The sequence below is a fragment of the Onychomys torridus genome, chromosome 13 (genome assembly GCF_903995425.1).
Source record: "Onychomys torridus chromosome 13, mOncTor1.1, whole genome shotgun sequence".
In the NCBI taxonomy this organism is placed as follows: domain Eukaryota; kingdom Metazoa; phylum Chordata; class Mammalia; order Rodentia; family Cricetidae; genus Onychomys; species Onychomys torridus.
Window position 1 is genome coordinate 44995845 of NC_050455.1, and position 27228 is coordinate 45023072.

The following is a 27228-nucleotide window of genomic DNA, read 5'->3' on the forward strand; positions in this document are numbered from 1 at the left end:
TCAAGATGAAAGCTTGGTGCTTTGGGTCCCATCTACCAGTGGTCCTGGATTCTTGTAGCTGTTGTAATTCTTGGCTTCCAAGGGCAGTGAGTGGTGATAGTGGTTGGCAGCAGACAGCTCCTGATTAATGTAGCAGCCCCTGAACCCTCAGGTCCTGCAACATTTAATATCAAAGCTCTTGGGCCTAAGGTGTCTGGGACCATGTTTATATCAGTCACAGGAATAGTGCTCCCTCTCTAGCCTGAATGAAAACAGACCTTGTAGTTCATCTTGCCTTTTGATATCCCAAACCTCAAGCATAGGCTATCTGACCGAGCCATAGCTGGGACAGTACCTTCCAGAGTCAGAGTTTTGCTTTGACATCAAGTGACTGATTGTTAGAGCCGATACCAGACCCGGCTCAGGTTATACCTGCCTGAAGCAATGTCTCCTCCCCCATAGAGATTCTGTCTAAAGGCCCCAGGCTAACAGACTCCAAGGCGAAAGGAGCTATTAGTGACAGAGCCTGTAGGATGGATACACATGAACTAAATGGGCTCATCCTCTGCATGCCACCTTCCTCACAACATAAGACCCTTTCACCCACCACCAGCCCTTGTTGCTGATGACTTAGAGACTGCCTGGTTACAAGGTTACTATGGACTACTCATCAACCACATGGCATAGACCCTTTCCCTTCTGAAACCTGCAGGAAAGGATCCACACTCTGCAACATGGGCTAGGACACTCCTTACCTAGCCACCCTGCTGCTGTGTGTCTATGTAATGTTTTCAGTTGCTGGGCTGGCATGAAGGCAGTCTGTTAAGTTGCTTGGCTGAGAGTCTTTTGCTTCGGTCACCAGGGAAGGGACTAAAACTTTTCAATTATGTGAGAAACGAGACCCTCACTTTGTAATAACAAAGTCAAGAGACTTGGGAAAGTGAAAGTTTTTATTTTACAGTAATTCTACAGGCATGGATATTGGCCTGTGAAAATGACTGGCGTACCACTCTGGAATGAAACAATAATTCTGTTGTTTTGTTTTTCAAGTATACCCGAATGTCTGCCTACTAAAAGGACTGGTGTACCAGTTTGGCACGAAACAGTGAATTTTGGGGGGGGGGTGTGTGGGGAGGGGTGGCTTTGGTTTTTTGAGAAACAGTGATTTTTAAAGGCCCTCTCCCCATAGTCTGGTACTCCAGAGAGCTACATAACCTTTGCTCTCACCTAGCAAAGCACCCTCCCCAAACTCCCCATCCTATTGGCTCAGAACATAAAGGCTTATCTATTGTATATCCTGGGCTTTGGGATCCCCTTTTCCGACCATCATCGGCTGAGTCACGTGGCAGAGTACCTGTAACTTTTCAACTCTAGGATAAACTGGGGTGCCTAGACAAGCAGGCACCAGCTGCCGAGGGAAGCCAGGGGTATGGTGGGGGACAGTGGCGGTAGGCGGTGGGCTAGCGCCTCCTGCTTTATCTGCAATTGAGCGTCAAACCACCTCATACTGAAAATGGAACATGCCTTATTTATTGATTCATTTATTTAGTCAATAGAAGTGGCTTTATTTTTGTCTTATGGTTCCAGAGGGCCAAACTCAGAAAGAAGGCGTGGCAGCAGTACCATGCCTTATTTCTTGCACAACAGAGGCTCAAACAGCCCTGGCCTCCACCAGCTTAGGTTAAAGGGAAAAAAATAAAATAAAATAAACAGTACCATAAAGACCTATCATTACCATTAAAAGCACGTTAAAAATAACTTAGCCTAGATTAGCCAAACACCCCGGGGTGAGGTGGGTGGGCCATGTTATCACCTCTGGAAGAAGCGCTCCGTTAACTTTAGCCTAAGGGTGACTCGGGGTCAGCAGCGGCAGCCGAGGCGGCCGTAGGAACAGCAGCGAGCTAGAGTGAGCGTGCAAGCCGGGAGAGCCGAGGGAGGCGGGGAGCGGAGCTGGAGCCGAAGACCCGCAGCCGGAAGACCCGTCCGGAGCATCCGGGTGAGCGGCGGGGAGGTGGGAGCGGCATCCCGGAGCGCCGCCTTACCTCGGATCGTGGCTGGGAGGAGGAGATCCCCGGGCGCACGGAACTCGCCTCCCAGCGGCGAGTCGGGCTATGGTGAGGCTCTCCAGGGCCTGGCCGAGGCGCGGCGGGCCCGGCCGCACGGGGGCGCCGGAGCACGGCCGCGAGGCCTTCCCTCCGCCCGCCGCCGCCGCCGCCGCCGCCAGCGCCGGAAGCGCTCTCCTGACCCTGCGCGCCGGCCGCGGGAAGATGGCGCTGGAAGCTGGCGACATGGAAGAGGGGCAGCTCTCCGACTCGGATTCCGACATGACGGTGGTCCCCAGCGACAGGCCGATGCAGATGGCGGTGAGCCAGAGGGCGCGCGGGGGACGGGGAAGGGGCCGGACGCCGGGGCCGGGGGTGGAGAGGGGAGCGCGGCCGGGATGGAGGGGCGCGGGCGGCCTCGGGGATGCAGGGAGTCGGAGGCCGCCGGGCCCCGCCGGCTACCCGGCCTCGCGGCCTTCGGAACACGCGTGCACCCCGCTCTCTTGCGGCTCCTGCTCCTGCAAACTTCCGGGCTCCTGCGTAGCCGCCCCTGGAGACAGATTTTTTTTTTCCCCCAAAGGGAGAACGTGGGGACGGAGAGGAGCTGAAACTGTTCCTGATGCTCATTTTTTTTTTTTTTTTTTGACCCTGGCCGATGGGGAGCTCATTGCGTACTCGGGGCCCGGTCTTCAGTGTTTTCCCCCCGCCGAGTTTAGTCAGTTTCCACGTGCTGCATGGACACACCAGGCTTTGTTTCAGCTGCCCAGGGTGGTGGACGGCGTCTCGTGGTGTAGCCCACGGCTGATCTGGCACTGGAGCTGCCGTCCTGCCTCTGACACTCCAGAAGTGCTGGGTGATCACAGAGCAGTAGCACTCCAGGCAGCGAGCTAATTTTCTGAGACTCCTGTTATTCTCCCCGAGGGCTTTCCTGCCAAGCTACCCGCACTCAATCCTTGGCACCGCCGTTATCTGCAAAATATTTAACTGCCCTGTTTTGGTGTTCAGGTGGGACTGGCATGATAGACCAGACCCGCACCCCGGGTGTGAGTAAAGGTATGATGCGGAATGCTGCACACTGTAAGGCCTGGCCAATGTTGGCAGCGGTTATCAGTGGCGAACTATTCACTTACTGGCTTGTCATCTCACTCATTTTAAAAACCTAAGAGGAATTCAACGAATGTTTGGTCTTGTGTTTAGTATAAAAAGCAACGATGGAGGGCAAAGTTAGAGTTAGAAGAAGTAAACTCGGGGCTCTAGTGCACAGTAGGGTGACTAGTTAGCCTGTATTTCAAATTAGGCAGGGGGTGGAGGTGTATAGCTCAGTGGTTGAGCGCTTGCCTAGCATGCAGGAGGCTCTGAGTTCAATCCCCCTGTACTCATAAGCCAAGTGTAATGTACACACGTGTCCTCCCCCCATAAAAGGATTTATTCTCCATAAAGTCTTTTTTCACCATAAAGAAATGATAAATGTTTGAAGTGCTAGATAAGCTAACAACCCTGATTTGGTCCTTGTGAAATATATACATATGTTGAAGCATCATATTATACCACATAAGTTTGTGTAGTTATTATGTGGCGGTTAATTTTCTTTGTTTTTTTCCAGATGGGGTTTCTCTGTGTAGCTTTGGAGCCTGGCCTGGCCTCAAACTCAAAGAGATCTTCCTACCTTTGCCTCCCCAGTGCTGGAACTAAAGGTGTGCGCCACCAGTGCTGGCATCAGTTGTTAAGTTTTTTAAGTGATTATCTTCACATGTAGATGTCTTAGAATATTAATACTCTGATCTTACTTTTCAGCCCCTTTGAAAAAAGTTTACATTGATAATTGGTTAACAATGCTGTGAAGTCTGAATTTTGAGGGGTTTTGTTGTTTGTTTGTTTGTTTGTTTTGAAACAGCGTCTCTTTTGTAGCCCAAAGTGTCTTCAAAACCAGGATCCTCCTGCCTCAGCCTTCTGAGCGCTGATTAAAGGTGTGTTTACTACTACACTAGATGAAACCTGCAGTTAAAAGTAATATGTCTGTCTAGGTGGGCAGAGGCACATGTCTTTAATCCCAGCACTCGGGAGGGCTCTCTGTGAGTTCAAGGCCCCCCTGGGCTACAGAGTGAGTTCCAGGAAAGGTGCAAAGCTACACAGAGAAACCCTGTCTTGAAAAACCAAAACACAACAAAAAAAAGTAATGTCTGGTATTCTTTCCCATAGGAGCTTACCATCAACTCTTTCTTTTTCCATAGGGCCTCACTATGTAGCCCCAGCTGGCCTTGAGCTTAGAGAGATTTGCCTGCCTCTGCCTCCCAAGAGTGCTGGGATTGAAGTTGTGGGCTGCTAACTTCTCCTATCCCATCAAGTCTTAAAGGAGTAGCCACAGAACCGTTGACATACCCAACTAGAAAATATATTTTTGGAGAGAAAGATAACAAACTTTGTCTTTCTTAACTGCCAGTAACAATTATTGTGAAAGTCACTCTCACAAATGTGGTCTTTAAAGGTGAGGAGTACAGGCTTTGGTACATTTTATAGAAGGAGATCTTTCAGAACTGAGTTAATTTAATAGGGACTGGGTTATTTCAGTTGTCTTTGGAGCATGATTGTTTTGGATGCTCCAGTTGAATCTCTACTACATTCTTTCTCTCTCCTCTTTCCTCCTTAATAAGGCCTTGCTGTGCAACTCCCACTGTGTACCCTAAGGTGTCCCTAAGCATCTGATCCTCCTGCCTCAGCCTCTGGGATGCTGGGATGACAGGCATGCGCAGTACCACATCATTGTAAAAGATAGCCTGTGGTAGGTGGAGTGAATGTTTTGTGGAACTGACTCTGATTTCTTTGGCTTACAGAAAGTACTAGGGGGCAATGTTGCATGCCCAATGGTGTCAAACTACCGGACAGTTAAGAATGTGGATTCGAGTGAGGAGAGCGTGGATTCAGATGAAGAGTGCTCTCCTTGGAAACACAAGCGACAAAAATGTTTCAATCCTCCTCCCAAGCCAGAGCCTTTCCCGTTTGGCCAGAGCAGTCAGAAAACCGCTCTCAGTGGAGGAAAGAAGGTGAACAACATTTGGGGTGCTGTGCTGCAGGAGCAAAATCAAGATGCAGTGGCCATTGAACTCGGTATCTTGGGGATGGAAGGCACCATTGACAAAAGCAGGCAGTCTGAGACCTATAATTATTTGCTTGCTAAGAAACTGAAGCGGGAATCTCAAGAGTATACAAAAGAATTAGACAAGGACCTAGATGAATATATGCGTGGGGACAAAAAACCTGGGTCAAAGGAAGAAGAGAACGGACAGGGTCACCTCAAACGGAAGCGGCCCGTCAAAGACAGACTGGGTCACAGACTAGAAATGAACTACAAAGGCCGCTATGAGATCACAGAAGACGACGCTCAGGAGAAAGTGGCTGATGAAATTGCTTTCAGGTAAGCACTTGACTACATAGCTGGTCTTTGCAGGAAGTAAGGCAGATGCCAACCTTTTTGGGGATTTTGTTTATTTGTTTGCTTGTTTTTAGGGTCTCTCTATAGTCCCAGCTGTCTGGAGCTTGCTCTGTAGACCGGGCTGGCCTCAAACTCCGAGATCCACCTGCCTCTGCCTCTCAGAGCTGGGATTAAAGGTGTGTGTTCCACACCTGGCTGAGGGTTTTTTGTTTTGTTTCGTTTTGTTTTATTTTATTTTTCTTAAAGGAATTAACCCAGGGCATATTTGACTATGAATGCATTTGTGTCTTTTCAAAGATAACTTTGAGCTGGAGACATAGCACAGTTGGTATAGTGCTTGACTGACATGCATGAGACCCAAAGTTCAGCACCCCTGTAAACTGGGCATAGTGTTCCATGCCTGTAATCACAGCACTAAGGAGATGGAAGATCAGAAGTTTAAGATCATTCTCCGCTACATAGGGAGATGGTGCCAGCCTGGGCTAGATGAGATATTGTCTCAAAAGGGGGGAAAAATTAAGGGGGGCCTGGCAAGATGGCTCAGCTGATAAAGGCGCTTGTCACTAAGCCTGGTGCCAGTTTAATCCCTGATCTGATGTGGTGGAAGTGGAAAACTAACTCCTGCAAGCTGTCTTCTGACCTCCACATTTGTGCCATGGCATGACCCCCCACCTCACCCCACCCCACACATACACACAAATAAATGGATATAATTATTTTAATGTTATTTCTAAGATGAAAAATAAAATAACTGATATGTCAATATGATAATCACTCATTTTCAGGTTTTTTTTTTTTAATGGAGACAAATTATCCAGTTTTACAACCATTGCTTTATTATTATTATTATATTTTTACGACCATTGCATTTAAAACCTTTTCTCTCCAGTAAAATTCTTTGTCTCCATGTCCATATATCCATTTACTGTTAATATCCTTGTTCTCTTTCCCAGACGAGCATACTTCCTGTTCTTGTAAATTTGCCATACAGATGCAGCCATGTAGTATACCTTTTTTGTAGTTTGTTTGTTTTCAAGACAGAGTTTCTTTGTGTAGCTCTGTAGACCAGGCTGGCCTTGACCTCAGAGATCCACCTGCCTCTGTCTCCCAAGTGCTGGGATTAAAAGCATACACCACTCACCATGCCTAGTTACTTTTTTTTTTTTTTTTTTTTGGTAGGGGGTGTTGAGACAGGGTTTCTCTGTGTGTAGCTTTGCGCTTTTCCTGGATCTCACTCTGTAGCCCAGGCTGGCCTCGAACTAACAGAGATCACCTGCCTTTGCCTCCCAAGTGCTGGGATTACAGGTGTTTTAATCCTGCCCAGCTTATTTTCTTAATTAAATGAGGGGTGTTGCTTTTTGTGTGATTTGGGGGTTTGGTTTTGGAGAAGGGTTTCCCACAGCCCAGGCCAGCCTGAAACTTACTATGTACCAAGGTGGGTCTTGAACTCTCCTTCTGCTTCTACCTCCCGTGGCTGAGATTACAGGCATTCACTCAATAGTCTGCCCTGCGATTTTATTGGATGCGTATAGATTTATGTATAGCCAGACTGATGGATAGTCTACATGTATTTATTATGAGTAATGCTGTTAGTGAACCTTTGCTTGCAAATCCTTTGACCATATATTTTTATTTCATTTGGGTAATTGGAATTGTTTGGCAGATACTAAATTGGAAACTCATGCATTTTTCACAGGTTCAGATTCTAATTAACTTTTTTTTATTATCATATTTGTGTTTTAATTTTACATATCAGCCATGGGTTCTCCTATCCTCCCTCCTCCCGCCCTCACCCCCACCTTCCCCCTATCCCCTCCCCTCCATTCCCATCTCCTCCAGGGCCAAGACTCCCCTGGGGATTCATTTAAACCTGGTGGATTGAGTACAGGAAGCTCCAGTCCCCTCCTTCCAGGCTGAGCAAAGTGTCCCTGTATAAGCCCAAGGTTCCAAACAGCCAGCTCATGCACTAAGGACAGGTCCCGGTCCCACAGCCTGGATGCCTCCCAAACAGTTCAAGCTATTCAATTGTCTCACTTATCCAAAGGGCCTGATCCAGTTGGGGGCTCCACAGCCTTTGGTTCATAATTCATGTACTTCCATTCGTTTGGTTATTTGTCCCTGTGCTTTTTCCAATCTTGGGCTCAACAATTTACGCTCTTACAGTCCCTCCTCTTTCTCAACAATTGGAATCCTGGAGCTCCACCTGGGGCCTGGCTGAGGCTCTCTGCATCCATTTCCATCAGTTATTGGATGAGAGTTCCAGCACGACTGTTAGGGTGTTTGGCCATCTGATCACCAGACTAGGTCAGATCAGGCTTTCTCTCAACCATTGCCAGCAGTCTACATCTAATTAACTCTTATTAGCTCTAAGTCACAAGTTAACATATTTGAAAATAAATATTGCTGTTAGGGAAACTGTTTCAGGCAACACCAGTACTGGTAAGTTTTGGTTTTAATGGTCAAGATGTTTGAGGGCTGGAGAGATGGCTATTATTTAGGAACACTGGCCGTTCTTCCTGAGGATCCAGATTTGATTCCCAGCACCCACATAGCAGCTCAGAGCCATCTGTAACTCCAGTCCCAGGCAGTCTAACACCCTCTTTAGGCCTTTGTGGGTATTGAGTGCACATGGTACACATGCATACGTGCAGGCAAAACACTCATACACAAAAAAGTAAAAATCGTCGGGTGGTGGTGGCACACGCCTTTAATCCCAGCACTCGGGAGGCAGAGCCAGGTGGATCTCCGTTAGTTCCAGGCCAGCCTGGTCTACAAAGTGAGTTCCAGGAAAGGCACAAAACTACACAGAGAAACCCTGTCTTGAAAAAGCAAAGTAAAAATCAGGCCTGGGTTTCAAGTCCAGTGGCAGGGAACCAGCATCCTCTTCTGGCCTCCTGGGCATTAAACGTGAGACATACATGCAGGCAATGCACTTACACATACAAAAAAGTTTAGAAAGAAGTTTGCATTTGGAAAAGAAATGTAGACTTTATAAACTAAAGTCTCCCTTAGAGATAAGGAAGCTTAGGCCCAGTAGTTACCTGGCTTGCACAAGGTTGTCAGTTTTGTGGGGGTCAGACCAGAACCTTGGTCCCTTGCTCCTCCTAGTCTGATACCTTTCCCACAGTAGTGCATTGCCTCCTGTGAGGAGAAACCAAGGTTCTGGGTCTGATTGGAAACTGAAAAGGCTTCTGCACTGTTTTTCTTCTCTCTGGGGACCATGGGCTCTGTCTGACCCAGTTAGTTACTTACTCAAGCTCCCTGGATCTCTGAAGAGTAGAATGAAAATAATGTGTCTAACACTGGAAAGAATTGACATGTGCAGATAAGGTTAGGCTGTTAGGATTGAACTATAAGAAACCATTTGTAGGTTAAGGATTTAGCTCAGTGGTAGAGCGCTTGCGTGCAAGGCCCTGGGTTCAATCTTCAGCTCCACATTAAAAAAAAAAAAAAAAGAAAGAAAGAAAGAAAGAAAGAAAGAAAGAAAGAAAGAAAGAAAGAAAAGAAACCATTTGTAGATATTGGAAGGTTAATTTTGAAGCATAATAACTGAAAGCATATTATATGTTTGTTACTTGGTTTAGCAGAAGTGAACGAGTTTATTGTCTTTACATTTAGAGTTGAATTCATTCACCTTGCTCTGCATGTTTATTTATTTTGAGAACTGCCATAATCCAACAAGGCAAATGAAGGGGCTTAGTTTAAGAGTTAATATAGGCCGGGCAGTGGTGGCTCACGCCTTTAATCCCAGCACTCTGAGGCAGAGCTAGGCAGATCACTGTGAGTTAGAGGCCAGCCTGGTCTACAGAGAGAGATCCAGGAAAGGCGCAAAGCTACACAGAGAAACTCTGTCTTGGAAAAAAAAAAAAAAAGTTAATATAGAATTGAGTTAACATCGTCTGGGGACTAAAGAGCAGGTTGTTCCATGTCAGTGACTCCACAGTTAATGGATGGCGATTAGAAAGAAAAGCAGGTGTTAGCAGTAAGGTTTGGGTTCTAGTTGAGAACTATACTGGGGAATAGATTTCAACAAGTAGTAATTGCTTTGTGTCCTCAACAGGTTACAGGAACCGAAGAAAGACCTGATAGCCCGAGTAGTGAGGATAATTGGCACCAAAAAGGCCATCGAACTTTTGATGGAAACTGCGGAAGTTGAACAGAATGGTGGTCTTTTCATAATGGTAAGACTGCTTTACTGGTTCTAGGTTTGATTTGGGGTTTTTGTTTGTTTGGTTGGTTGGTTTGGGTTTTGGTTTTTTGAGACTAGCTGTCCAGGAGCTTTCTCTGTAGACTAGGCTGGCCTCAAACTCACAGAGATCTGCCTTTGTAAACAGACGTTTCCTGTCCCCACTGCCCGGTCTCAAGTAACCAACTCAAAGGCTGAATGTGAATTAATAGATGCTTGGCCCATAGCTCAGGCTTGTTACATCCTAACCCTTGGTTTTTTTTTGAGACAGGGTTTCTCTGTAGTTTTGGTGCCTGTCCTGGATCTCGCTCTGTAGACCAGGCTGGCCTCAAAGAGATCCGCCTGACTCTGCCTTCTGAGTGCTGGGATTAAAGGCATGCGCCACCACCACCTGGCCTACAAGCTAACTCTTAAATTTAAGTTAATGTATATTTCAATTTTATTTTGCCACTTGGTACATGGCTTATTTCCTCAGTTTTTGCATGTCCTGCTTGCTCGGTGGCTGGCTGGGTGGCATCTATCTGACTCTACCCTCCTTCCTATCATTTTTAGTCTGACTCTTCCGCCTAACTTCCTGCCCAGCTACTGGCCTGTCAGCTTTTATTAGCCAATGAGAATAATACATATTCATAGTGTACAGGATTATTCCACAGCATGCCTGCCTCTGCCTCTAAGTTCTAGGATTAAAGATGTGTGCTACCACCGCCTGGTGCCTGTGTCTGGTTTATAGTATCATCTGGCTTTTTTTTTTTTTTTAAAGCAGAATAAACTTACCTCTCTGTTGCCCTCCAACCCCTACTTTGATGACAGGTTTCACAGTGTGACTCCAGATACCCTCAGACTTGGTATTCCCTCGGCCTCATCAGTGCTGAGACTGTAGGCATGTGTCATTGTACTCTCTTACAGGAATAAGTTTAAGACAACGGTCGGGAAGGAATTGAAAGGTCAAGTTTGAAGGGTTTGGTTTTGGAGCACAGCTTACTATACTTTAGCTAAATTATTCGATTCCTTGTGCTCCATTTCCTCAGTAGAAAATGAAGATGAATCCTGTGCCCTAAGGATTAGATGAGATGGTACACATAGGGTATATAGCTTAATGCCAGGCATCATGGGTGCAAGGCCTGCCTAGTTTACAGAGTACGGCCCTGTCTTGAAAACACTGAAGTTATAAAACCCAAATAGAACTTGGTGTGATGGGATTTGTCTGTAATCTCAGCATTCAGGAAGCCAAGGCAAAAGAATTGCTGGGGGTTCCCAGACAGCCTGGAAAAGACCCTGCCTCAGAAATAAGTCAGATCACAAATGGATAAACAGTATACCTGTGTGTATTAAAAGTTCAAGGGAGGTCAGGGTAAGAAGGAATGGTATCTGATAAAGCCCCTGGAGTGGGAAAGGGGTTGAGAAAAACTGTTCACTGTGTCTTCTCTGTCAAGGCCAAGGGCAGTATCACTTAGAAGGTGGTTTTAGATTCCATTCATTCATCTTTCACTGTGGAGTAAGGATGAAAGTGTGACTCTTCCTTCTCTCCTGCTGTTGCTCTTGGTTTGGTGTGTTACCCAGCAGGACTTCACAGGAAACAGATAAAAAGCTGTGGGAATAGAGAGGAAAGAAACCTGCAGGATTGACAGGTTAAGAGCACATAGTGTTCTGGAGAGGCCACAGTTTAGTTCTCAACACTCACGTTGGATGGCTCACAGCCTTCTTTAATTCCAGCCCCACAGGGATCTGATGCCCCTGGCCTCTCTGGCTACCAACATTCATACTACCACATATAATATTTTAAATTAACATTTTGAAAAAAGATTGATAGCATTGGCTGAAAAAGCAGCCTATAAACTTAAAGAAATCAGCAACAAAAGATAAAATTAGTCATATCACCTGTCTAGATTTTCATTTACTTAAACATGAAATTAAAGGTTTATTATAAAAAAGAAAACTATATTCAAGTGGGTTAATACTGGTCTGCTGAATATTGAGATGTGAATTCAAGTGTGCTTTTTAAAAAAATTTATTTTTGTTTTACGTGCATTGGTGTTTTGCTTGCATGTGTGTCTTTGTGAGGCTGTCAAATCTTGGGAGTTACAGAGAGTTGTAAGCTGCCATATGGGTGCTGGAGTTGAACCTGGGTCCTCTGGAAGATCAATCACTGCTTTTAACCACTGAGCCATCTCTCCAGTCCCTCAAGTGCACTTTTGATATATCCTCTTTGATTAATTATTGAATTCCTACTTTGTACTGAGAGTTGTTGAGGTTGAAGACAAGAAAAACTCAGTTTAATTGCAATAATTATAAAGCCAGGCCTGGTGACACATGTGTATAATCCCAGCACATGAGAGGCAGAGACGGGAGGATCACTGAGCTGGCCTACCTAGTAAGTTTCAGACTCATCAGCCTACATTGTGAGACCCTGTCTCAAAAAGAAACAATAAATAGTGGCCTTTGAAATGGCTAGGTGAGTGAAGGCATTTGCTGCCAAGCTTGTTGATCTGAGTTCCTCCCTAGATCCACTCATGGTGCAAGTTGTCCACTGAACTCCACATGTATGCACACCTTTCTTGAAAGAAATTAATGTAAAAAATTTTTAAGAGTAATAATTATAATTTTGAGTGTATTGACAGGTCTATGCACCAAGGGGAAATAAATAGATCAAATGAAGGTGTAAGGAAGAGGGCAGAGGTGTGTAAATAAGTGGTCAGGGTAGAGATCAGAGCAGGCTTAAAAGGCAAAGCATTAAGTGCTGCAAGACTAGGCCATGTGTGTGACAGCGTGGACGACAGGAGAGGCACCTGCTATGCCAGAAATGCTCCAAGTGAGCAAGAATTTGCCTTGGGTACAAAGTTTGGCAGGATGCCAAGAATACTCAAGGTACATGGCATTTCAATGTGATCTTTTCAAAACTAAAAAATTGTTTTTGTTGTTTGTTTTTAAGATGGGGTCTTTCTATGTATCCTTGGCTGCCCTTGAACTCACTATATAAACCAAGTGGCCTCAAACTCAGATCCACCTGCCTCTGCCTCTGAGTACTGGAATCAAAGGTGTGCACCACATATCTGGCTCAAAACTAAAACTTAAAGCAAGAAAATCCACATTGGACTAAATAAAAAGGTGGGCTTGAACCTTGCACATGTTGACCTAATCTCTTCCTGGTGCCTGATAGAAACGGGGTCTTTGTGGCTGAATAAAATTAACGAGAGAATAGGACATAAGATGCCTCTGTTACTGTCCCAGTGCTGTGCTGAAACACCATGGCCAAGGCAACCTATAACAGAGAACATTTAGCTTGGGGCCTAGTGTTTCAGGTTGGAGTCTGTGAGTATACTGACAGGCAGGCATGGCACTGGAGCAGTAGCTAAGAGCTCACATCTGAAGACAGACATGAGCAGAGAGAAACACTGGGACTGGCCAGGTCCCCAGTGTCCGCCAACAAGGCCGTGTCTCCTAAGTCTTCCCAAACAGTTCCACTAACTGGCACCAGCATTCAAACATGGGTGGTGGGGCCATTCTTATTCAAACCACTGCATAAGACTAGAGAAGGTTCTAGTGGGGAAGAATTTGTGCTCAAACTTGACTTTCACTTTTAATAAAATATAGTTCTTGGAGGTCTTTGACTGGTTGAAGTGCACATTTCATTCTAGAATACACTAAGTCAGAGTTTCACCTCTTCCCTGTGTGCTAGTGTCCTTCTCCAGGTGTTTTTACATAGTGCTGTGTGTGTCACGTTTCTGTGCTGTATTTTCTGGTGGTTAGCTGGCTCCCATGGGTAGTCTGAGAGTACTGACTAACACTTGTAAACTCAGGAGGACTGTGGCATGCCTTAAGGGAAAAACTATATTCAGTAAGCTTCATTTAATAATGATTTGTAGTGCTTTTGGTCATTAGTCCAGTATCAACCAATCTGTAAGTGTGTGCAAGCAGTTTGGTTGGTTGGTTGATTTTTAATTTGTTGTCATTTCGGTAGTTGATTAAAACCCAGTCTTGTGCAAAATATGCCCTCTTCCACTGAGCTACACCCTTAACCCCAACAGATTGTTTTAAATAAAGTGTCTTTAAACAGGACTCAAGTTTGCCCATAATGCTATATTACATCTAGAGCTGTGTTTTAATATTTGCTAATTCAGTGTTTGTGAGAACTTTATAGAATATGTCCATCATAGATACATATATCTCGATGTATATATTTAAATCTAAAAGTCTTAAAAATAACCAGAATCACATCTGGGTTTCAAATCTGATACTGGCTGTCTCCATATGCATACCTCTATTCAAATATGTCCTGGTCATTCATGGAGCACATGGTCTGGGAGCTGGGGTTGTAGATCAGTGACTGGGCACTTTCCTAGCATGGCAGAGGCCCTGACTTCTGTCTCAGCATTGTTAAATAAATAGTCTTCATGTATGAAATTGTCAAAGAATAAATTTGAAATATTCTCAAAAAATTACCTAAGGAAGTGTGTGTAGTTTAATTTTTTTTTTTTTCTTTCCTTTTCATAGAATGGTAGTCGAAGAAGAACACCCGGTGGGGTTTTTCTGAATCTCCTGAAGAACACTCCTAGCATCAGTGAAGAGCAAATTAAGGTAATGACAGTGGCTATGTCCTTAGGGCCCACACCTGTAATCCCAACACCCAGAAGCAAAGACAGGAGGATGGCTGCACATTCCAGGAGAGATACCATTTCAGAAGATAGAGGGGAGCCAGGCTTGGTAGTGCACACCTTTAATTCTAGCCCCAGGGTAGAGGCAGGGCCAGGTGGATCTCTGAGTTTGAGGCCACCAGAGTTACATAAGATCCTGTTTCAGAAAGAGGAGAAAAAAGATGCATAGTACTTTTTGGACTTCTACTCAGTCTCTCTTTTCTTTTTGTTTTGTTTTGTTGTTTTGTTTGTTTGAGACAGGGTTTTTCTGTTTAACAGCCCTAGCTGTCTTGGAACTCGCTTTGTAGACCAGGCTGGCCTCGAATTCACAGAGATCTGCCTGCCTCTGCCTCCTACATGCTGGGTTTAAAGATGTTGCCACCACTGCTGGGCTTTTTGAGAATCAGTTTTTAAGAACATGCAGTAGGGCCAGTGAGAGGACTCAGTGACTAAGAGAACTGGCCACTAAGTCCTACTACCTTGCTGGGAGCTATCCCTGGCTATGGACAGGTCCCAGCAGAGGATGTAAGGAGTTGGCCAGGATGGTGGTGAGAATCTTGCAGCCCTGACAGACTAGCAGCCAGAGTGCTTCTTTATTTATACAGAATTTAATAAGCAGGGATATATTCCTGTTGTTCCAAAACATCGATCATACCATTTTTGTTTTTGGACATGCGTTTCACTTTTTCTTACTCATCATTAATAAACCTTGACAGGACAGAGTTCTCATTTCCAGTCGTTTCCCTTCAAGTTTTGACACTATTGATGGAGTTAACATTTTTACTTATTAACCCATAACCTAATTTTTAAGAATCTAGAGGCATATGACAGCCTGTTCTCAGGTTGGTAGCTTTTGTGGCTACAAGGATGCTAGACCAAAACAAAATCTTCAAGCCAGCCCAGGCATATTGCCATGTCCCAGGCAGTGTATCATTAACTCTTAAAGATCAGAGTGCCCAAGGAAAGTCCTCAGGCCAAAGCTGCTGCAGTTATTCAAATTCTGGCATGGTAACTTCAGCTAATGGAACGAATTTTGTTGCTGTACATATCACGTAATTGCCTGAGTGTACAGTGGGAAGAGGCTTGCTGAACTGTGACCAGTTCCTATAATAGCCCACCAAATCTTGTTGACCTTTTAAAGTTTCCTTTGTTTTGATTATCTTGTTCCTGAGTAAGTACAGGGACAAATGTTTCATAGCCTCATGAAGAGAGCTCTGGCTTCTTTATGTGTGTCACAGCCTCGAAGGCCTAAGCAAGACCTTCCAATAGATAAGGATATCTCCCTCAAAGTGTGTGTGTGGGGGGGGGGGGGACATTATGTTCAGGACTTTCCTGGGGAAAGTAATACTCCTGGGAGAAGGCATAAATGATTCCTAAGAAATTTTCCATCAATCCAGTATCCCCAAATTGTGTAAATATTAAAAGTCTCCCAAGTATGTAGCTAGTGGAGAAGAAAACCAAAGGTGGCATGGCAGCCATCATGTGGCTCAGTTCTGCTGGATCTTTGTCCAGTGGCTGTGCTGGCTTTATGGCTTCTACCGTTCCATCAGATAAGGCTGTGCCACAATCTAAATTTAGTCCTAGGACCCACACAGTGGAACTGCAGAACTGACCTCTGCAAGTTGTCTTTGGCTACCTACCACACATGTGCACAAGCATACACACACACACAAATAAATGTAGTGAAAGTTTTTACAGGTGCAATAAAAGTGAATTTGAGAATGGGGTACAGCTCAGGGTGTAGCATGTGCTTAGTATGCACAAAAACCGAAGTTTGAAAAAGAGGAAGACCGAATTTGTTTTGTTTGTTTTGCTTTTCCACACAGGGTTTCTCTGTGTAGCTTGGGAGCCTGTCTTTTAATATCACATGTATGGCTGGCTAGATGTCCCCAGTGGTAAAAGCATTTGACAGCAGACAATATATTCTGTCCATATGAATTGCCATATTGGTGACAGTCAGTCTAGAGTTTGGAGGCCAGACCAGAGGAGGGGTTTTTGTTTTGTGTGTGCACGCATGCGCAGGTCCTTTCCACCATGTTGGTCCCGGTGGTTGAACTTGGGTCGTCAGGATTGGTGCCCACTGTTTCTCTCCTCCATTCCTTCATCCCTTCTTTTTTCTTTCTCTTCTGTTTTCTTTGGGTTCTTGTTTATTGTTTATTATTTGAGGACCGTGTAGGTTAATATTTATGTTGTAGAAAATATAAAGGAGACAGAGGTAGGCAGATCTCTGAGAATTTGAGGCTGCTGGAGCTACATAATAAAATCTATCTCAGAGAGAGAGAGAGAAAGAGAGAGAGAGAGGGGGGAATAAGTGTGTGTGTGTGGCGGGGTGGGGTTGGGATGGGGAATGAGACAATAATAGTCTGGTTTTGGTCTTTGAGACAGTGTCTTACTGTGTAACCCTGGCTTGCCTCTGTTTCCTGGGTGCTAAGGGTTAAAGGTGTGCACCACCGTGACCCACTTCCTTTTAATAAGACTTGCAGTGTTTGGTGGGAAAGGAACTTTTTGATCATTTACTGCATTGCCAGACATTAGAGTTTTTTAAGATCAAGATGCTTAATAAGTTAAAATGTGCTTCTACACAAAATAAAAATGCATCTTACCTCTTGAAACTGGGATATGGTTTCAAGGATTACAGGATTACACACCTGTAATCCCAGCACTTGGGAGGCAGGAGCTGGAGGATCCTCACAATTTGAGACTAGTCTGGTTTACATAGAGAGTTCCAGTCTTACCATGGCAGTATAGTGAGACTGTCTTATAACAAGCACATATTTATTTATATTGGTTTTGTTTCTCAAAAAACATTTTTGATTATCACAATTTGGGATGGGGTAGCTATTGACTACAAGTAGTGGGTAAAGGCTAGATATCCAGCCTGGGATTTCAGTAGTGCAGTATTAAGCACCATGCTCCTTTGTGTGTGTGTGTGTGTGTGTGTGTGTGTGTGTGTGTGTGTGTGTGTGTGTGTGTTTGCGTGTGTTTGCCTGCATGTATGTATTTGCATACAATGTGCATACGGTGCTCTCAGCCCAGAACAGAATGTTGGATCTCCTGAAACTGGAGTTACATGTAGTTGTAAGCCAACATGTTGGTACTGAGAACTGAACCCAGGTCCTCTAGAAAAGCAGCAAGTGCCTTTAACTGCCATCTTTCCAGCCCCTACAATAATATTTTGAAGAGATAGAATTGTTACATTTTGCAAGTAGCATGTTCTTACATAGGTTAGTTTAATTTCATAGCACATATATTGTAGTCATATATAGTTAGGATGTTTCAAAGTTAGTAGTCGTTAATCTTTTATTCTGGTTGTGTGTGTGTGTGTGTGTGTGTGTGTGTGTGTGTGTGTGTGTATCAGTTATAGTTTATTTAAATTCTAAACAAATTTCCCCATGGTAGTTTCCTTTAGCAAACAGATATGTGGGGTGATGTGTTACGGCAGAATAAGCATGGCCTACCTAACAGTAGATTGGTTCCCAATATAGCAGTTGGTACTTAATGTCATGAACTCTGTTCTGGTAATGAGATCACTAGCACTTTTTTTTGTGAGAAAAAAATAACTATAAAAGGCCTGCCTCAATGTACCTATAACAAATAATATGGGATGGTTTTTGTTTGTTATTTTTAGCCAAAATTCTTTTTATTTCAGGACATTTTCTACATTGAAAATCAAAAGGAATATGAAAATAAAAAGGCTGCTAGAAAAAGAAGAACACAGCTGTTGGGGAAAAAAATGAAACAAGCTATTAAAAGTTTAAATTTTCAAGAGGATGATGATACATCACGAGAAACTTTTGCAAGTGACACTAATGAAGCCCTGGCCTCCCTTGATGAAGCCCAGGAAGGAGCTGGTGAAACCAAGCTGGATGCTGAGGAAGCCATCGAGGTGGACCACACTCAGGATCTGGACATCTTTTAGGCACATTTTGGGCATTTTGAAGAATAAACCTTTGTAAAAAACATAGTTTCCATTTCTACTGAGGTTGCTGTACTATGCACTGAATCTGGAGAAAGGAGAGCTGTTTCTGTTGCTGCTTGAAGTAAAGGTGTATGTGGGCCGTCGAACGCCACGATGGCAGAGTTGAAGGATGGATGACAGTGTCTGACAGGCGTACAGCACGGCTTTCACTTCTCACCCTGCCGCATGTACTGACTGGTAACGCCTCGTTCCACCTGCAGTCCCTGTCCAGCTCACTGTTTGAAGCCTTTAAGAAGCTTTTTTTTCTGATTTATCTTTGCTGAACTATGCTTTGGTTTCAACACATTCCATTAAAATATGCTATAATATGCATAAATTGTTCTGCTCTGACATCCAATTGTTCCTGCAGGGTGGGCAGGGTCTTGGTATAGACCGACGTCTTATCCTTCTGCCTCAGCCTAAGCAGTGCTGAGATTATGGGTTTATGGCACCATGCTCTACTACTTTTTGGCAATTTTTAATAAGAGCTGTGTATTACTATGTGCATGAGAGAGAAGAGTGAGGGGCCGTGCATGTGGCCCCAGCATACATGTGGCCCCAGCATGCATGTGGTGGTCAAAGGGCAATTCTGTGGAGTCCGGTGTCTCTTCCCCTTTAAGTGGGTTCTGGGTTGGAAGGCCTACACCTCAAACAGCTTTATCTGCTGAGCCATCTCACTAGCCCCTTCTGAGCACTCTTAAAGACAGAAACTTAAGTCTGTACAGAAGCTGCTTACCATTTATTTGCTGAAAGCAAATATCAGAAGCTTTTTTCTTTTTCTTTTTTTTTTTTTTTTTTTTGAGATAAGATCTCAATATGTAGCTCTGGCTGTCCTAGAACTCATTATATAGACCAGGCTGGCCTCAAATTCCCTATGTAGCCAATGATGGCCTTGAATATCTGATCTTCCTGCCTCTTCCTCCCAAGTGCTGAGATTACAGGCCTGCACCACCACCCTTGGTTTATACAGTGTTAAAAATTGAACCTAAAGTTCAGTCCTGCTAAGCGAATACCACCAACTGAACTGTATACTTAGGTTCAAATCCAACAATGTTTTCCTGTGTTTGTAAAATATGCAGGGTCTCCAAGTGTTTTCATGTTCTAATCAATAATGTTTTTCATGAAGAGACTTACAGACACACTGAAAATAGCTCTGAGCTGCACATTCCTGGCTCCCAAGGGTTGCTGTGGCGTTAGCAGGATGATTGTTACATCAGCAGCAGCAGTTTCATCAGAATTAGGCTGTATGAGGTTCTAAGTGAGAATTCTGTCATTGCTGCCAGCGATGGCTTTGGAAAAAGATGCCTGTCCCGCTTTACCGAAACTGGACGACAGTGGTGCAGCAGAGAACGAATCTAAGCCTGCCAATAAGTGAGGACCTCAGGGTTCTGGGATGGTGGGTCGTTGTGTTGTCTTAGACACAGTCCAGGGCCTCACACAAGCTAGGCAGGTGCTCTCCCACTGAGTCTCATCAGCCTGCCCTGCTACACCCCCAGGACAGGCTCTCATGTGGTCTGAGCTGGCTTGACCTCCCTATATAGCTGAGAAGGACCTTGGACTCTATCTGCTTCTACCTCTATAGAGTGCTGGGGATACTGCTGTGCACCACCAAGAAGTGCTAGAGATGGGACCCAAGCTTATGCGTGCTAGGCAAGCTCTCTACCACCTAAACTGCATTCCCTGCCCTTGTCAGCCCCTTAAAATTGTTACTTTTCTGTTTGTTTTTGTTTTTTTTAATTAAAAAACCTATTACATGTATGTATGTATCTGCATGGGTTTATGGGTAAGCACTGTGTGTGTGTGTGTGTGTGTGTGTGTGTGTGTCTCCTTGGAGGCGAGGAAAGGGTATTAGATGTGGGAGGAACTGGAACCACAGGCAGTTGCCCAGTGTGGGTGCTGGGAACTGAACCCCTGTCCTCATGACAGAATATTCACACGCTCTTAACTTCCCAGTCATCTCTGCTGAAGACTTTTTTTTATTTTATTTGAAAATAGGTTCTCCTCTCACACAATACACTTTGACCATGGTTTCATTTCCCTCCACTCCAAAGCCCTCACATCAAGGCTGGACAAAGCAATCCAATAGGAGAAGAGTCAGAGATACACCTGCTCCCACTGTTAGGAGTCCCACAGAAACACCAACCATAACGTGCAGAGGACCCGATGAGGATCCATGTAGGCCCTGTGCTTTCTGCTTCAGTCTTTGAGCCTGTGTGAGGCCTGCTTAGTTGAGTTGGTGGGCCATGTTTGCCTCGTGTCCTCCATCCCCTCTGACTCACAGTCTTTCCTCCCCCTTCTGAGACAGTGTCTCCTTCAATTACCCATGCTGGTCGGCAGTTTGTGAGGCCTCTGCCTCAGTCTCCCAAGTGGCTGAGGTCACAGGTATGTACCACCGACTCTCAGTGAGTCCTGGGGTTTCTGTTGCTGATTTGTTGTGCAGTCTGAGACCTACACGAGCACAGGAAATTTGAGTTCTGTCTTAGCTACTTTTCTATTGCTGTGAAGAGACACCATGGCCAAGGCAACTTGTAGAAGAGTTTCTAAGAAGGTTATGGTTTCAGAGGATTAGTCTATGACCATCATGTCAGGAGCATAGCAGCAGGCAGGCATGGTCCTAAAACTGAGAGCTCACATCTCATAAACAAGCACAAGGAACAGAGACAGAACTGGGAATGGCAAGGGCTTTTGAAACTGCAAAGCCTAACCTCTAATCCTTCCCAAACAGTTCCACTACCGGGGACCAAGTATTCAAACATCCAAACCTATGGGGGCCATTCTCATTTGAACCACCACCACATGCTTCTCCTTAGCATTTATAGAGAAAGCTTGATGTTCCATAGAGAAAAGCTGGTGCAGGGATAGTGAGCCTGACTTAAATATAGAGCTTGGATAAATCCAGAATCCAAATTAGTCTTTCCTTCCTTCCTTTTCTTTTCTCTGGCTGCATATTTCCTTTGGACAGTTCATAGGTCTGAAGCAAATTGCGGTGTACTATAATCACTCTTTAAACTAAACTGTAGGGCTAGAGGGATGGCTCAGTGGTTAAGAGCAGCTGCTGTTCTTCCAGAGGACCGGAGTTCATTTCCTAGCACCCACACTGAGCAGCTCACAACTGCCTCTAGTTCCAGCTCCAGGGGCTCAAATGCCCACTTCTGGCCTCCGAAAGGCATCTTCGCACACACATACACACACACCAAATCAAAATCAGAGGGTTGTGTGTACATTTGTAGTTAGGGTACACATACCCAGCCCTGACTTGATCTTGGTGATAATTGGGTTTGTTTGTTTTGTGGAAGGGTCTCACTCTGGTCCTAGCTGGCCCAGTACTCAATATGTAGACGCAGCAATCCTCTTTTGTCCCAACTGTCGGGATTAAAGGCTTGAGCTCCCATGCCCGGCTGGCTGGCTGCTGAGCTATTTAAAGGGCTGGCTTGCTGTTCGATGCACTTCAGCAGCACGGCTCTCTCTGTCCTGCAGGTGCAGGATGTGATGAACACAACTGCATCCATTTCTTAGAGCAGTGGTTCTCAACCTTCCTAACGCTTGACCCTTTAATACAGCTCCTGGTGGTGTGATCCCAACCAGAAAATTATTTTCATTGCTACTTCCTGTCAATTTTCTACTGTTGTGAATCACAATGTAAATGTCTGTGTTTCCCAATGGTCCTAGGTGACGTCTGTGAAAGGGTTGTTTGACACCCCGCCCTCCTCTGCCCAAGGGGTCATGACCAACAGGTTGAGAACCACTATCTTAGAATGACGTGGGCACAATTTAACTCCATCTCTTTTCTCCTTTCCTAACCTTCAGGTGTGATGACATTCACTTGCCACGGTTCTCAATAAAGCAAGGCATGTTCCCATCACGTTACGTTATGCCTTGGAAAGAAAACATGAAATTCAGGAATGTGAATCTGCAGGTATCTTCTCACAAATATTCAGGTTAATGCCTGCCTATGGCTGGCTGTTAGAGATAACGGTGCTTTCCACCAAGCCTGACGGTCTGAGACTGACCTGTGACCCACAGGATGGAAGGAGAAATCTGATTCCTGCAGGTTGTCCTCTGGCCTGTGCACACACACAGGCTCACTAAATAAACTAAACATGATAATAAAACTAAAGCCAATTTAGTATAATCTCTAAGATATGTATGGCTATGCAAAAAAAATCATTTTCATGTATTTTCACGTATGCATGTAAACAAAAATAACCCAAGTGCAAATTTAAAATGGACAGGTGACAGCATTCGAGGTCACACACTCCCGTGCAATGTTGGAGGCTGAGCAGGCATAGGTGTCAAGAGCAGTGAAGCTTCAGTTCAGGAGTTCTGTTTTTAGATGATGCTGACTATTCAAGGAGAGAGCCATAGGAAGAGTTGGGCTAGGTTTGCAGGTTAAGACTTGCCCACTCAGTGCTACGAGCCAATTTGAAAACGTTTTCCAAATTCAGATTGACCATTATAGATCTCTTCTTTTCCCTGCCCTCCTTCCCTCCCTTCCTCCCTCCTCTCTTTCTCTTTTCTTCCTTCTTCCTACGACCCCCTCTCAAACTGAGTCTCAAACTCTGGAGCCCAGATTCTCCTAGAACTCACTATGTAGCCCTAGCTGGCTTTGAAACTCATGGCTTTCCCCCTGCCTCAGCTTCGCCAGTACTAGGATTACAGACATGAGCCACCGTAAGTTATTTCATTGAAGAGTTAAAATGTATTATAGTATAAATAATTTGAAATTTCAATAGAATAGTTAATGTTGAATAGGAATATGTTTTGGCAAGACAAAAAGAAGTCTTAGAAATTATATTTACATGGGATAAAATAAATTATAAAACATGGCTCAATTATTTCCTTTAAAAATGCTCATGCACAATGCTATAAAATAAAAGAAGTTATGTTTTCCTTGAGATATATGGGGGGTTTTGTTTGTTTTGGTTTAGTTTTTGTTTTTTGTTTTGGAGACAGGGTATTTCTGTGTAGCCCTAGCTGTCCTACCTGCCTCTGCCTCCTGAGTGCTGGGATTAAAGGCGTGTACCACCACGACCACCACCCAGCCTGGAATATGAGTTTTTACCTAATACTTAAAACAAACAAACAAACAAACAAAAAAAAAAAAAACGAAAGAAATTAAAATACAGGTATGAAATGCCAGTCTACATACACTTATTATTAACACTTTCTTCAATTTTAAGGTGTGTGTGTGTGTGTGTGTGTGTGTGTGTGTGTGTGTGTGTGTGTTAAAACCTTGTTGTATATTCCTGGCTGTCCTAAAATTTGCGTATAGACATGCTGGCCTCTAACTCTCTTGTATAATAAATAATTGAGGAACCAGCTTCAATATTATACATCCCAGGGGTTCAAGGGGAGAGAACTACTAACGGCGAGGACTGTTTTGGGAAAATAGAATCTCAGCACACCATAAGCTCTATAGTCCACTTGCTTTAATTCCTCTGGCATAACATCCTATATACACAGCTTCAGTTCTGTTCTCGTGCCTAGCTCCTTTCCTGCCTGATTTCTCTCTATACTTATCTACTGCTCCCTCTAAGTTCTATCTTAATTCTTTCGTCTTGATTCTGCCTCACCTTGTTCTTACCCAGCTAGTACTTCCCCATCTGGCTCTTCCTCATCTTCCATCTCATTCCTCTAGTCCTCTCTTCTAGTCCTTCAATCTAGTTCTTCCCCGTCTCAGTTTGTTCCTCTCAAGTTCTTACCCACCTAGTTCTTCCATTCTCTTTTCTCTTCTCCCACCTGTGCCCTGGAAGTCCCGGTATATAAAAGGGAGGGTCTGAGCTAAATCGTGTAAAGCTATTGCTTAATGTCCACCTGTCCTAGGTGGTGTCTCCTTGTGCACTTTACTTTAAGTCAGGAGACTTGTATGTGGGCTGCTATCACTGTTAGTCCTTGAAAGCTGGGCGCCCACCTGGGCGGTGTCTCCTTGTGGAATTTAAGTCAGGAGACTTGCACGTGGGCTGTTATTGTTAGTTCTTGGAAGTTGAGCGCCCCCTGGGTGGTGCTTCCTGTAGTCCTTGAAAGTGGCTAAGGGAGATATCTGATTCCAGAGAAAGCCTTTCCTGAGGCTGTTCTCCAAATTCCTGGAATGTGTACATCCAGTCCACACTGTTAGCCCTTCTAGGGGAAAAGTCAATTGGGAAAACTATGAAGGCACACATGATTTTCATAACAGAATACAGCTGATATATAACAAGCTAAGTAACACCAAAACCTCCTTGGGATTTGGCTTCCTCTGGAGGAATTCCCTGATCCCTCCAGGTAGTGACTTTGCCATAACCAGCTGAGTTCTTACGATATATTCCTGCGGCCCACAGCATAACTCAGATCCACCTGACTGCCTCCCAAATGCTGGGATTAAAGATGTGTACCACTGTGACTGGCTTTTCTTCAGTCTTAATATTGGGGTTTATTTTACATAATTTGATAAATATTTAATAAATAGCATTGCAAAGTCTGGAGAGATGGCTCAGTGGTTAAGAGCGCTGGCTGCTCTTCGGGTGGACCTGGGTTCAGTTCCCAGCACCCACATAGCAGCTCACAACTGTCTGTAACTCCAGTTCTAGGGGGATCTGACACCCTCACATAGACATACATGCAGGCAAAACACCAATGCACATGACCTAAAAATAAATAAATTAGAAAAAATGAATAGCATTGCACGGTGAGTCACTACTTTTAACTACTTATTAGAAATACAAGATACAAACCTTACGAACTGAAATTGGAAAAACTGAGTGTATTAAAGAAGCTCACTCACTGTTGTTATAAAAAGTGTGTTTCATTCTGTCTTTCTATTGCTATGAAGAGACACCAGGGCCATGGCAACTCTTTTGAAGGAAAACATTTAACTGGGGTGGTTTACATTTTGAAAGGTTTAGTCCATTATCATCACGGCAGGACATGGAATGCATCGAGGCAGACATGGTGCTGAAGGAGGAGCTGAAAGTCCTACATCTTGATCTGCAGGCAACAGGAAGCAAACTGTGTACCACACTGAGGATAGCTTGAACAAAGGAGACCTCAAAGCATCCCGCCACAGAGACACACTTTCTCCAACAAAGCCACACCCACCCCAACAAGGCCACACTTACTCCAACAAGGCTAACTGTGCTACTCCCTATGAGTTTATGGGGCCCGATTACATTTAGACTAAGACTACCACACTTATTATGTGTAAGTGTGTGTGTGTGTGTGTGTGTGAGTGTGTGTGTGTGCTCTGGTTGCTTTGCCATGTAGGTCCCAGGGACTGAAGTCAGGTCATTAGACCTGACAGCCTCTGCCATCCGAGCCATCTCCTCAGCCCCTCTTTTCCCTGTGTTTTGTTTTGCTTTTGTTTGGGTGTGAGGGTTTTCCTTCAGGCTTTCCTGTGGTGCTGAGCACACTGTACCACTGAGCTGACATCTTCAGCTGGATCTTTAGCGATTTTAAGGGTATTTCACTTTTACAGTGTAGTTTAATGTGTTCCCAACAATTTTTACATGACTCTGTGTGTGTGTGTGTGTGTGTGTGTGTGTGTGTGTGTGTGTGTGCAGAGTTCTACCTTAAGCAGTTACCATGAACTATAAAAAGAATGAAATGAAACAGCATGCTCACACTGTTAATACTCTTATTAGCTTATTCTTCCCTTTCCATTTTTCCTTAGATGCCGACACACTTACATAAATGTAATTTAAAAATTAAAAAGAAAAGAAAAAGCCAGACATGGTGGCACACACATTTAATCCCAGCACTTGGGAGGTAGAGGCAGGAGGATCTCTGTGAGTTCAAGGCCAGCCCTGTCTAGATAGCAAGTTGCAGGCCAGCCAAGACTAACTAGTGAGATCCTTCCTTTAAAATAAAAGGAGGGTAGAGGTAGGGGTAGGGATCTGGAGAGATCGCTTAGCAGATAAGAGTGCTGGCTGATCTTCCAGAGGACCTGGGTTCAATTCTCAGCACCCACATTAGTAATTCATTCTAATATAGTCACTGGGGTGGGGAGGAAGAAAAGAAAAAGTCTTTTAAACCTAACATGAAAATAATGTCTGGTGCTGTTCAGCAGAGTATTTTCTCTCTTAGCAAGCAGATGCATGTGGGATCTATGCTGGCCCCTTGGAAGATTCTCTGTTCTGGGGTCATAGTGAGCGGCTTTGCCATGGGGAAGATCGGAAAGTCATCATGAAGAAAGGCCCACCAGAGATAAAGATTGCCGACATGCCTTTGCATTCGCCTCTCTCCAGATACCAGAGCACCGTGATCTCCCATGGCTTCAGGAGGCGACTGATCTAATGGGCTGACCTGGGGGTAGTGGATCACTTGCCCAACACACAAGAGGATCAGGGTTCTAACCCCCATTACTACTAAAAAGAATAAAATGATAAAGTAGTTCAATCTCTTGCCCTCTCTCTCGGTTCTGATGTTTAATTTGAGCTCATTGCATTTTGCCTAAAAGTTTAATTTGTTTAACGATAATAAGTCTCTAGCATAATATAGAGAGATCTTCGAAGCTTTGGAAAGGGCATCAGTTCTGAGGCTATCCGAGGTCAAGCAGGAGTGGAAGGAAACTGCCTTCCTGGCCCCATTTCACTCCGGGTGGGTAAAGAGCAACCGATGGGCCCAGCCTACTGCCTTGGGCATGCAGCTCCAGCCACTGTGAGTCCGTGGGTGCAGCTGAGCCGCCATGTCCGGCCAAGACTGTTTTGCAGCAGACATCCTCGGGCTTTTGCAATCTCTCCACCCCATCTTCTACTTTGATCTGAGTGTTAGGGAGAGGAGAGATGGTACGGATGTCCTATTTATAATACATGAGCTCCATAGTCTCTTATTCTCTACACGTTGACCAGTTGTGGGTCTCTGTATTAAGAAGCTTCTCTGATGAGGGTTACAAGATGCACTAACCTATGGCTATAAAGGTAAGAAGTTGGGGGCAGAGGTTGCTTACCCCCATGGCATATATTCCACTGTAGCAACAGTGGGCATGTCTTACAGGGTTCATAACTGGGTAAGACTGTTGCTTACCTCTC

General features: G+C 44.6%; 3 protein-coding genes across 4 annotated transcripts in view; 2 read left to right on the top strand and 1 right to left on the bottom strand.

Annotated features, from left to right (window-relative positions):
• The window catches only part of Aldh7a1 (aldehyde dehydrogenase 7 family member A1), a 59198-nt gene extending 57067 nt beyond the window's left edge, over positions 1–2131 (bottom strand). The window contains exon 1 of the mRNA XM_036204262.1: positions 2022–2131. The gene's annotated coding sequence lies outside the window, so the exon portion shown is untranslated. The remainder of the gene's footprint in view (positions 1–2021) is intronic.
• Positions 1999–18981, top strand: Phax (phosphorylated adaptor for RNA export). 2 transcript variants are annotated; one of them, XM_036204263.1, is made up of 5 exons: positions 1999–2342; positions 4853–5433; positions 9512–9632; positions 14129–14212; positions 17918–18981. In XM_036204263.1, exons 1-5 carry the CDS (start codon positions 2091–2093, stop codon positions 18185–18187), a joined length of 1308 nt encoding a protein of 435 aa, XP_036060156.1. In that variant the 5' UTR covers positions 1999–2090; the 3' UTR covers positions 18188–18981. The 2 variants fall into 2 exon arrangements, with proteins under 2 accessions (XP_036060156.1, XP_036060157.1); XM_036204264.1 differs by having other exon boundaries at positions 2280–2342; positions 4673–5433.
• Positions 18982–19137: 156 nt separating this feature from the next.
• Tex43 (testis expressed 43) lies at positions 19138–26596 on the top strand. Its single transcript, XM_036204265.1, has 3 exons — positions 19138–19597; positions 22034–22142; positions 26285–26596. The coding sequence occupies exons 1-3, from the start codon at positions 19512–19514 to the stop codon at positions 26492–26494; spliced, it is 405 nt and encodes a 134-aa protein (XP_036060158.1). The 5' UTR covers positions 19138–19511; the 3' UTR covers positions 26495–26596.
• The last annotated feature ends 632 nt before the right edge of the window (positions 26597–27228 follow it).

Excerpts from the sequence above, each read along its gene's own strand:
- Phax (XM_036204263.1), top strand. The coding sequence starts at position 2,091 with ATGGTGAGGCTCTCCAGGGCCTGGCCGAGGCGCGGCGGGCCCGGCCGC. Across the intron at positions 9,633-14,128 it reads ATGGTGGTCTTTTCATAATG|AATGGTAGTCGAAGAAGAAC; the intron begins GTAAGACTGCTT and ends TCCTTTTCATAG. Across the intron at positions 14,213-17,917 it reads TCAGTGAAGAGCAAATTAAG|GACATTTTCTACATTGAAAA; the intron begins GTAATGACAGTG and ends TTTTTATTTCAG.
- Tex43 (XM_036204265.1), top strand. The coding sequence starts at position 19,512 with ATGGCTTTGGAAAAAGATGCCTGTCCCGCTTTACCGAAACTGGACGAC. Across the intron at positions 19,598-22,033 it reads GAATCTAAGCCTGCCAATAA|GTGTGATGACATTCACTTGC; the intron begins GTGAGGACCTCA and ends CCTAACCTTCAG. Across the intron at positions 22,143-26,284 it reads TCAGGAATGTGAATCTGCAG|CAAGCAGATGCATGTGGGAT; the intron begins GTATCTTCTCAC and ends TTTCTCTCTTAG.